Source organism: Schistocerca serialis, chromosome 4, assembly GCF_023864345.2.
Source record: "Schistocerca serialis cubense isolate TAMUIC-IGC-003099 chromosome 4, iqSchSeri2.2, whole genome shotgun sequence".
Classification (NCBI taxonomy): Eukaryota; Metazoa; Arthropoda; class Insecta; order Orthoptera; family Acrididae; genus Schistocerca; species Schistocerca serialis.
In genome coordinates this window covers 300,202,340-300,214,524 of record NC_064641.1, presented here as the reverse complement: position 1 = coordinate 300,214,524, position 12,185 = coordinate 300,202,340, and the positions used below count along the sequence as shown (strand labels likewise).

Sequence of the window (12,185 nt, the reverse complement as noted above, 5' to 3'; positions counted from 1 at the left end):
ATCAGTTTTCATACTGCAGTGTCAGCTAACACACTGCAGATACTTAAAAATAGCAACATATAGCTATATTGTTTGGGGGGGGGGGGGGGGGGGAGGAGAGTGAGGTGGCACACCTTCCTAAGCAATTGCACTACCTTTGAGGTGACTGTGGCAAAAATAATGCACATTGTGTAGAAGGATTTATTACCATGACAGCTTCGAAATGTTCTTGGAAAGTTTCTGAAAATGAAACACTTACTCGGCCAAGTTTTTGTTGAATGAAATGAATGCCAGAATAACTGACACAGTGTCTTTCAGTACGTTGAACACAGCTTGTAGTGTGATACTTCGTAGCTGTAGTGCTTCCATTTTCTGATGATACTGTACATCTGCTGCAGACTACTCTTTTCTGCCATCTGTCTGCTGTGCAGTGAGATGCTGAAGCAATAACTGAACTTTGAAAATTTCTGCCACCAAAAGGGATAATTTGCTAATTTGCTCTCTGCTAGTTTATGGTAAGAGCTACTACTAACACAGTTTCCAAGTTGTAATAAAACAGAAGTTACATCACTGGTGGAGCTCTGTGGAGTCAGCGTATGTATTGTCCATCAGGTGTGCTTTGATTAGCGTCTGTGATCATCCTCTAGTTTCATTAGGTCTGCCACAAGTGTTGTCGATAGGACTGCAGACACCCATGCTGGGATATTAGTCAGTCTGGCCATCTGCATCTTATTCAGTGCAGTTATATTTGCTGATGTCATGCTAGAACTTCCCCTCCACACCATGGCTTGCTGAGTCAGTGTCAGATGATTATATGAGGATGATGTCTTCACTGGTGTAACTAAAAATCTCCACATCAGTATCAGCATCATCCGAATCTGTGCACGGTATCACAAATTGGTTTCCTGTTTCAGGTTCATGAAACCCAGTTATCTCTTATATAATGAATTAGCTGTGCTGTTTCTCTTATGATTTTTCTAATAGTAAATAAGTGTCCATTTACTTCAGTAATTTTTTTTTAGGATATGTTGTGTAGAGAGTCTTGAGTATGTAACTTTATTGCTTAAATGTGTTGCAAGTATATTGGATTAATTCTTGTCATTTACAGGTTCATGAAGCAGTAGTGCACCATCAGTTGGTGCAAAAAGTCTGGATGAAAATTGCTTTCCCACCTGAAAATGTATGTAAATCACTGCAAGAAAACACTGAAACTTTGAATATTTACAACAGGTACCACCTTGCATCACTATTACCACGTTTGTAAACAAGTTTTCACCATTCTTGCAGATAATGTAGACATAATTCACAAGACACATGTTGTGGTGTGTTGCATAAGAAGTGCCACAGTAATCTGCTGAGAGGATCAAATAGTTGCCTGACAATTGTGGTTTTGTATTTACATTCAAAATGAGCTCAAAGAAGAGTTTGTCCTTTTTGCATTTTAAGATCATAATGTAAAAGGACATTCAAAAATAGAAAAAATAGAGATGACCGTTTATGAGTTCCATTAGTTGACACAGTAGGAATTACAATGGTTGGTGATAGTCCTGATAACATTTAAATCCATGTTTAGAATGCCTAAAAGTAAGCAGAATAGATACAAAAACACTTTTCTTGATAATTGCATTACAGGGAAATAAAATACTATTATTATCCTTGATTGTCCCATGGGTTGTAAATCATTCTGTGTTTTCAGCAAACAGTAAAGGAAGCCAAAGAGAAATATTGAAAGAGATTTGAAGTTCAGAGAGTATAAATAAAAAAACTTTAGGGTTTGCTGAAAACATTGTAGTTTTGTCTGAGACAAAAAATAACTTGAAATGTCGGCTGAATGGACTGAATGGTGTCTTGTAAATAGGTTTCGAGATCAACATCAGCAGAGGTGAAACTGAGGGTAGACAGAGTGTAGTTGAATTAAATTGGGCAATACTGAGGGAATTCAAAAGGCAAATGAGACATCAAAATAGTAGATAAGTTTTCGTACTTGAGCAGTAAAATAACTGGCAATAGCCAAACGTATTTTAACATCTGATGACAAGCTATTTATTAGAAAATCTTTACTGAGAGGTTTTGTGTAAGTGGAGCCTTGTAAGGAAGTGAAACATGGACATTAAACAGTACAGACAAGGAGAAGTAAAAGATTTTGAAATATAATGTTACTGAAGATTAGATAGATAGATTGAATAACTAATGAAGAGCTACTGAATTGAATCGGAAAGTAAAGCAATTTATGGCACAACTTGACTAAAATAAGGTGTTGGTTGATAAGGGACAGCTTGACCCATCAATTAATAGTCACTTTGCTAATTGAGGGAAGTACAGTGGTTAAAAATTGTAAGAGGAAACCAAGGATTGACTATAGTAAGCAGGTTCATATGGACATAAGTTGCTGTAGGTACGCAGTGGTGATGAGACGTGCACAAGATAGACTGACACGGTGAGCTCCATCAAATAAAATTTTAGATGAACAATGCAACAACATATCAATATATTTGCAAAATGAATGCAATTGGGAGCTGATGGCAATGAACGGTTGACACGTTGCACAAGTTTAAAATTTGTCTGAAATTCTGGTTTTGCTTTAATATAGTCATAAAAAATAAAATAGCCGATGATAAAATTTTTGTCCACTGGCAGTAGAAGAGGAGATCTTTCCTGTCAGAGCCATGTGGTGTTGGGACAAAAGATGCACAACCAAGCAGACTTGTTAGAACAAATTTGGCAGATTGCACCATGTGCAATCAATCAGTTTCAGCATTGCGAAGTTGGAGCCTAATGAACTGATGAGAGGGGAAACCTTAAGTTTCAGTTGGTGAAAGAAGCATATTTCTGCTTATGAAATATGCAGGGTGAATGGTCTTTGCATCTGATTAATTTCCTAGTCAGTTGGAGCATCTGCCAAATTATACTCACTGTCTTTGAGGTTGTATACTGACAAGAAGGCAACTAGCAACTTGTCAATCAAAACGTGGAGAAGATTCTGAACTGTATTTTTCTGTTCACCAGTTATGGGGGCCACTATTTAAACTAATTGGTTAGGAAGGTATTCTTCTTCTTTTAGTAGACACATTTTTCTAATTATTCAGTTTTAGTTACTTTTTTTTTAATGTATAAGGAGCAATCAAAGAGTTCCTGTTTGAAGGTCATACAGTCCAGAATTGGTATGCCAATCAGGCAAAGTAGCCAAGAACATTGAGGTAATCCTCTCACCAACCCACCAGGTTGAAGATACGTGTTTGGTAAAAAAACATGTCATGCCGCATGAAGAAGTCTGTAACTGCCTGCCGTGCATGTCCCCATGCGACAGGAATCATTGACATTTCAAGGCCTTTTGTAGTGGACCAAAAGCATGTTAATTGCATGAGGAGAGGTCAGGACTATAGGGCAGGTGATAGTGTCTCCCACGTGAGTTGGTGTAATTTCCACTTTGACATTTGCAATATGGGGACATATGTAGTTAGAAAGCAGCACCCCCTTAGTGCACCATTCCGCAATGGTGGTTTCCAACAGACATGCTTCCCTCATACACAATTCTTCATTCTGTGATGGATACCTACCAGAGTTTGTGTTTTGGCAGCCAAGAAGAGAACAACAGCATGTTGGTCCTGTTTGGACGCATTCAGTAATGACACCACCACAGTTAAAGTTTTTACATGTACTGCACAGTCGTTGGAAAGACACACATGCCACTCTAATCCACAGCTTGCGTGTCGGAGCTTGTGTATCCACATCACAGTTGCACTACACTGTATATGTGCTGCAGCAAGGTCTTCAAATGGAAACAGTTTGATTGGCCCTTATATTTTTTTTATTGTGACTACTCACATAAGGGTGTGGCACGGGAACTTCCTTATTTGAAACACGCGGCACACAGTGCTGTTACTCATTATTGTTACTCGTTGTTTGGGTTTCAGTGCAATAAAAAGTGCGAGACTTAATTCTTATAAAAAGTTAGTTTAGTAGTGATTATGCAGTGAGCAAAAGAGGAGCGCGTGTTCGCCATTGCGGCCTACATTTCGAATGGGCGTTTGGTCATGGGAATTGGGCGTTTGGTCATGGGAATTCGGCATGCATTCAGGAAACAGTTCGACATCGCGCCTGCAGGTCACGTTCCTGATGGGAAATAAATTGTTTTGTGAGTAGACACCTTATGTATGGATACTGGAAGTGTGCAGAAAAAGAAACCAGGACCTTTAAGAACCGCCAGAACGCCTGAAAAGTGAGAGCTTAAGGATGTCGATTTTGAATTCCCCCAAGTGATCTGCACGCAAACATGCAGCAGCTCTTGCTATTTGTGAATGCACAGTGACTCGAATTCTTCATGAAGAGTTGAAATTTCATCGGTATAAACTATCAGTGGTTCACACACTTCACCCACGTGATTTTGTTTCACGAAAAAATGCGTATGAAGCCTTGATCGATGAGCCGCCTCATAACGCCTTAATGTTCTTCAGTGATGAGGCCCATTTTCATTTGTCGGGCTGCATAAATAAACCAAAGATGTGGTGCTGGAGTGATATAAACCCCCAAGAACTTCATGAGCATCCCCTGCATACAGAACATGTGACTGTTTGGTGTGCACTATCTAAAGTTGGTATTACTGGCCCATGGTTTTTCAAAGAGAATAATAAGGCAGTGACGGTCACTTCTGAGCATTATGTTCAGATGATTGAACAATTTTTTTCTTCCAGAACTTGAAGAAATGGATGTGCATGACGTCTGGTTCCAACAAGATGGCGCCACAGCTCACACGGCACGAACATTGATGACCATGTCAGGCAAACACTACCCTTATCATCTCAGCTCTTTGGGAGGTGATCCCCAGTGATGAGCACGCTCACCATATTTAACGCCATGCAACTTTTTCTTATGGGGCTGTCTCAAATTCTTGGTGCATACCAATCGCCTGCAGACCCTGGCTGAGCTATGGAACAATATTCATGTTGCTACTGCCAACATCTACAGAGACATATTGGTAAAAGTGGGCCAAAACTTCCAATTTTGACTCTCCAAATGCATTGAGCTGAACGGAGGCCACCTTAAAGATATCATTTTCAAAACTTAATGGAACAAAACATTAGATGTTACTCTTTGTAAAGAAAAAAGAATTAAATTGATGTCTCTAATACTTTCTGATTTATTATTTTTTAAATAAGGAAGTTCCTGCGCCACACCCTGTAGTCCAATTCATCTTGCATAACTACAACTGACAAACTTGTTACTGTGTGTGAGTACCACAAATGGTGCAAATTACTTTTGACCAGTGTGAAATGCTCTCTGCAGTAATTTCTTCTTTTGTCATTAATTTTAGCCTAGCCTTATCTGAAAAACTGCAGAAGGGATCTGCTCACCAATCAGCTTAATAGTTTATTTTCGGTTGTATATTTTAATGTATTGTCAGAGTTGAGGATATGATCTTATCTCTAATGTCAAATTGTACATTACTACCTTCCATGTGACAATTAATGCATATAAAAGAACTTGGTACTGATAGAATCACATGGTAGATTCTTTCACTGCTTAAAAGCATTGAGCAATTTCTCTGCTTTGTGTTGAGAGTGCTGATCGTTTTTCATGTTAAGGTTTACTCATTCTAAAAGATTTCTGTGAATAATTTGTGGAGGTGAGGTGTTTTGCAATTTTCTTCAAAATGAAAAGTGAAGATTGCAGTTAGAGATAAATTTGAAACATTGATTTTATAGTGAAGTGAGTTATTGTATAATGTGTAGAATTAGCTAATTTGGGCCCTCTATGTAATAATAAAGCAGTTATTGATAAAAGCACAGGGAAACAAACATTACATTGTACACTGAGCAAAAGTAGTCTAGCTGAGTCATCAATGTGAGTAGATTAATACACTAAGAAATTTCCAGAAAGTCGTAGTTGTCACCAGCGTAGAATATTCTGTCCATAATCAGTGGATGTGATGCACTGTTGATTTCAGCAGTGTTCCTGGCTTAGCAGCAGATGACCTTAGTCAGGAGTGCAGTAGAATACACAGATCCGGTGGTTAGTCCACATGACGTGGGGCCTGCTGTGGGTAATGACTAACTGTAGAGTCAGTTGCACATTGACTCAGTCTGGGTTACAAGAATGTCACTATTTTACCTCTTTTCGTCTTGTCAACATCCCTCCCATAGTTTATAAAAAACGTTAGTTATTTATTCATCCATTTCTGATTTCAGAGCCAAAGTGGTGAGGTGCCGAGCACTTCTATGTTTAAATAATCTTCTGACCTGCCTTGATGTATCAGATTTTGAAGGTGAAAAAGGTCTTTACAAAATGTGGGTAGACATTGCAACACTCAGAGAAGGTATGTGCAATTCATAATCTTATGATTATGTATGGACTCGTGTAGTTGTGAAATATTAATATTACTGAAAGTAGGCATTGAAATGTATAATTCAGAAGTCATTGATAAGACTTTGTTGTTCTGTAGTTCGTGCCTCCTTTATTGTGGATAAAGTATTTTTTTGTGGTAAAATTATATTCAAGTTATTATTTGGTAAAAGTAACATGTTGTTGTTGTGGTCTTCAGTCCTGAGACTGGTTTGATGCAGCTCTCCATGCTACTCTATCCTGTGCAAGCTTTTTCATCTCCCAGTACCTACTGCAACCTACATCCTTCTGAATCTGCTTAGTGTATTCATCTCTTGGTCTCCCTCTACGATTTTTACCCTCCACGCTGCCCTCCAATACTAAATTGGTGATCCCTTGATGCCTCAGAACATGTCCTACCAACCGATCCCTTCTTCTGGTCAAGTTGTGCCACAAACTTCTCTTCTCCCCAATCCTATTCAATACTTCCTCATTAGTTATGTGATCTACCCATCTAATCTTCAGCATTCTTCTGTAGCACCACATTTCAAAAGCTTCTACTCTCTTCTTGTCCAAACTATTTATCGTCCATGTTTCACTTCCATACATGGCTACACTCCATACGAATACTTTCAGAAATGACTTCCTGACACTTAAATCAATACTGGATGTTAACAAATTTCTCTTCTTCAGAAACGCTTTCCTTGCCATTGCCAGCCTACATTTTATATCCTGTAAAGTAACATAATTCATTTTAACTTAGCATGATTCTGCAGAATTCCCAGTCTGATTGGTAGAAGTAGTGTTACCACACTTGGAACATGGCTAAAGATCACATTTTTTATATGCAGTGCTTCAATAACAGACATACATTCCACAGTGAGATGATGCCAATCATGGTAGTAATGTCTTAAAGTAAACCTTTAGATGAACACTTGGACACAAAATTTCTCCTCATGCAATATGTCTTGAAGTATTCTCAATTGTTTCAATAAGGTGTGTTGCTCATTACGAGAAACGGCAATGTACAAGCATATGACACTAATATTCTGAAAATTTGGGGACTCTGTCAGATGATATTACATCCAATTACATTTAGATTAGTTATTAGATTAATTATTCATTCCATAGACCCACAAAAGAGGGGATCCTCTTGTGTGTGGAACATGTCACATTGCAACACTGTGTCTGTTGTTATTCATCTGAATCCTGTTGGAGCTCCCCAGTGAAATATATATAGGAACAGCAAAATTTCACATAAATGATTTGCAAAATTGCTAGTTTTCAATATATAACATGGTATTTGGAGTTTCTATGAAATGCTGCAACATTTTATATTTTTCCTGTTCCCTTGTAAAAAGTTATAAATCCGAGGGAGCAGTTTACAGATGTTGCAGGGTGTATACGACCTGGGACAACTGGGAGATCTGGGAATTTTCTAGAATTCCGGGAATTTTTCATTGTTTTAGTTTTCAGTTAAATTTTTGTAATTTACTCTAACAAAGGATATTACTGTATCCCACTACTGCAGAATAATACTGCAGCATTAAAACAAGAACGAGAGAAAAAAACGAAAATAAAACTTAAATTGGAAAGGAAATGCGCCATATAAAATAACACAGTGCTCGTACAAGCGTCTGCCAACAGCTAAATGTGTCAAAGGCTTTCGGAAGACTATGCAGTGCTTCATAACAACAAATTGCCTTCGATGAGCGTGATGTCACAACTGTTTACATTAGACTCATTTAATCAGTTACGAGCAGGCTCATGCACACGCACAGTTGAGTCGCATATGAGTAGTACCTTCTCCCGCTTCTGGCTACAGAAATGTGGCTGGTGGCTGTGCAAGCAGCAGTAGCAGCCACATGGTACCCAGAAAAAATTTTGCTGGCACGCCCAAGCTGCCAGATTCACGCGTGTGCAGCAGGCCCGGATCTTGTGGGGAGTGAGGGCAAACCAGGGTATCTGAACCAGGCGGCAATGTCCAGGGGAGGGGGCAAATTCATATTTGGGGGGAGGGGGGGGGGTCCTTGTTTCACAAAGCACCTAGCATCCAGCACACGTCGGTATATCGATTATTCATATGATTTTGAAACACACCCCTGCTGGTTTTTGAACACGTTCTAAGTTTATTTCAGAATTATTATAAGTTGATTTTTGAATGCGTGCATAGTGTATGTGATGTCTCTGCCAGGGGAATCCTCATCACATCTAGAAATAAACTTTCCTGCATACAAAATGGGGCGGGGCCATACGAGCTGAGCGGAATAAAGCCGAACCGGTGAATGCCAAGTGCTGCTTGTTTATGTGGTTGATTCGGTTTGCGAATGTTCAGCGTTGTTATAATTACTAGCGAAATCTGTAGATTCAGACTACCAGAGTGAATATAAATGACTAACAGGTAAAAACAAAGATGAGGTGACTTACCGAACAAAAGCGCTGGCAGGTCGATAGACACACAAACAAACACAAACATACACACAAAATTCAAGCTTTCGCAACAAACTGTTGCCTCATCAGGAAAGAGGGAAGGAGAGGGGAAGACGAAAGGAAGTGGGTTTTAAGGGAGAGGGTAAGGAGTCATTCCAATCCCGGGAGCGGAAAGACTTACCTTAGGGGGAAAAAAGGACAGGTATACACTCGCACACACGCACATATCCATCCACACAAACAGACACAAGCAGACATGTTAAAAGAGAGGGCCAGTTGTAGTCCCCGGCTAGCAGCCGCTTAAGTTCCATTCTGGGAGTAGTGCGGAAAACGCATTGTACGCCTAACCGGAGAATAATCACTGAATAACTAAACCAGTGATTGTGGCAGGGTTAGTGATGTTAACTGGAGAATGAGTTTTGACAGTGGTAGGAATAGTTACAGAGTTAGTGATGATAAGACTGTTTGTTAGAACAAGAAAGGAGAAGAAACGGGGACATCACACAAATTATGGAAGAATATGACGATTTATACAAAAATATCATTCTACTACTTTTCGGTCTCGTGCATGAGAAACTGGAGTGTATGAATGAAATGTGAAACTATTTCCTAATGTAAAGCTTTTTGCTTGTAGTTGGCCAAATAGGTATTTCGTATTGGTACTTCGTGAATTATGTTCTGACATATTATAAAAATGATAATTATTGCCAAAACAGTCTCATATATTTGGTGTGTGTTACAATTGCTGAAATATTAGAAAGGCCTATTTTGTTTTCTCCAGCACAAAGTGACAAAATAGACATAATCAGATCGAGAAACCACACAGTCTTGGGTACTATTTGTATTAACAGCTTTTTCAGTATTAGACAACGTCATTTTGATGTTTCATGTAGCAAAACGTTTCACGAACTTTGATAAGGTAATAGCCCTTTCACTAGACCCCCCTGCGGGTTCGGGGGTAAGAATAGGCCCGCGGTAGTCCTGCCTGTCGTAAGAGGCGACTAAAAGGAGTCTCAAACGTTTCGGCCTTATGTGATGGTCCCCTCTCGGGTTTGACCTCCATCTATCTAAATTATTCCGAAGAGCGAGCCAATTGGGGAAGGGCACCTTACGTGGTGCATTGTATCCTTCGTGCAATTAGACCTATAGCCGTCTTTCTCGTCGTTGCAATGGTGTCCCGCTCGTTTTCGATCTCTTGGGCGATTACCACGCTGCACTCTGCAGTGTTTCTTTTAACTATGACGACGACCTTGGCCATTTTTGCACCTAAGATCCAGCACGGTAGCCAGTCCGTTGTGGTGGGGTCGCCATGTACCCTCTTGGTTGTAGCCCCCTGACAACACAGGGATCGCTCTACTGATGCCTGCGCCGTTCACTCCCCACGTATGCCAAGGAGTAGATGCCCATCTCCCTGGGGCATCAGGACTCCCGGCAATGGCCATCCTGCCAGGTGGCCTTTGCTGTGGCTGGGTGGCGCCCGTGGGGAGGGCCCTTGGTCGGAGTAGGTGGCATCAGGGCGGATGACCCGCAATGAAGCGTGGTACATCATCTGTCGCTGGCGGCCAGCCGTCAGCAGTCTCTAAGCGTTCGAGAGCCCATTTTAAAGGTAACGTTTATGACCCCAAATCGTTCCCCTCCCTCGCCACACCATGGGAGGAACGACAGGCATTGCGTGACACTGAGACGTATTCGCCCAGATATCTTGTCTGTACCAGAGCTGATGGGGAATCTTTTCTATCCGTGAAGCCTCAGTTCTTTGTAGAGCATTTAGAGGACAAGTTCGGTGAGGTGGAGGGCTTGTCCAAGATGCGGTCTGGATCGGTGTTGATAAAAACGGCGTCCTCTGCCCAGTCACGGAGGTTGCTCAATTGTGACAAGTTGGGGGATGTTTCCGTTACCATCACGCCGCATAAGAGTCTGAACATGGTCCAGGGTATTATATTCCACCGGGATCTTCTTCTGCAGTCCGATGATGAATTACGCGCCAACCTCGAACGACGAGGTGTTCACTTCGTCCGGCGCGTCCATCGGGGTCCGAGGGATAATCAGGTCGCCACCGGTGCCTTCATCTTGGCCTTTGAGGGTGATGTCTTACCCGAAAAGGTTAAGGTGATGGTTTACCGTTGTGATGTGAAACCATATATCCCTCCTCCGATGCGGTGTTTTAAATGCTGGAAGTTCGGGCACATGTCATCTCGCTGTACTTCCAGCATGACGTGTCGGGATTGCGGACGTCCTTCGCATCCCGATACTCCATGTGCCCCGCCTCCTATCTGTGTTAACTGCGGAGAACACCATTCCCCCTGCTCGCCGGACTGTAGGATATTGCAGAAAGAACGGAAGATAATGGAATATAAGACCTTGGACCGGCTGACCTACCCTGAGGCTAGACGGAAATATGAGAGGCTCCATCCTGTGGCAATGCCGTCCACCTACGCCGCTGCTGCAACGACGGTTCTCCCGTCGTCACGAATCGGCTCTAAGATCGGTCAGCATCCACCGGCCCCCTTGCTTGTGGGGGGCACTTCACACCCTGTTGCTCCTGCTCCATCTTCTTCAGGAGCAACTCCCTCCCAACCTTCGGGGACATCAGCTCCCCCTTCCCAGCCGGAGAAGCGTAAGACTTCTTCGGCTGCTCTCGCCAGGAAGGGATCCCTTGGGGACCTCCCTTCGCAAGTTCCGACCAGCGGAAAAGCGGACGCCCGCACGTGGTTGAAACAACCGCCAGTCCCTGGTCGTCGGGCCTCGCGGTCGTCGTCTGTCCCTGAGACTGACCCAGTGAAGCCCATGCAGCCTGAAGCGCCGAAGGCACAGCGTGACAAGCACAAAAAGAAGAAAGTCCCCAAGACCAACTGTAATGCGGTGGCACCGATCCCGCCGCTTCCTACAAGCTCTGCCTCTGAGGACGAGGTGGAGATTCTGGCGTCCGCTGAGGACCTCGCTCTTGCCGGTCCCGCGGACGCAATGGATGGCATTTGCACGGATGCTCCATCGGAGGCAGCAGGTGACCCAGTGGCGTAATCTGCCTTCCCAGTCCCGTCACGCCTTTCCCAGCCATGGACAACACCATCCTCCAGTGGAACTGCAGCGGTTTCTTCCACCATCTAGCTGAGCTCCGTCAACTTATCAGCCTTCACCCTTTCTTTTGCATTGCTCTCCAGGAAACTTGGTTTCCAGCAATGCGAACCCCCGCCCTCCGTGGCTATCGGGGTTATTATAAGAACCGAGCAGCTTATGGAAGGGTGTCTGGTGGCGTCTGCATATATGTCCTTCACACTCTGCACAGCGAGTCTGTCCCTCTCCAGACGCCTTTAGAGGCTGTCGCTGTACGCGTGTGGACGCCACAGGCTGTTACCGTCTGCAGTCTTTACATTCCACCGGATGGTGATGTCTCGCAGCATGTCCTGGCTGCACTGGTCGCCCAATTGCCGCCACCTTTCTTGCTATTGGGCGACTTC

General features: G+C 42.5%; 1 protein-coding gene across 1 annotated transcript in view; it reads left to right on the top strand.

Annotated features, from left to right (window-relative positions):
* LOC126473945 (HEAT repeat-containing protein 3) overlaps positions 1-12,185 on the top strand; it is a 289,729-nt gene that overhangs the window by 247,853 nt on the left and 29,691 nt on the right. Inside the window, exons 9-10 of the mRNA XM_050101306.1 lie at positions 1,088-1,209; positions 6,165-6,292. Of these exons, the coding sequence (XP_049957263.1) occupies positions 1,088-1,209; positions 6,165-6,292 (250 nt within the window). The remainder of the gene's footprint in view (positions 1-1,087; positions 1,210-6,164; positions 6,293-12,185) is intronic.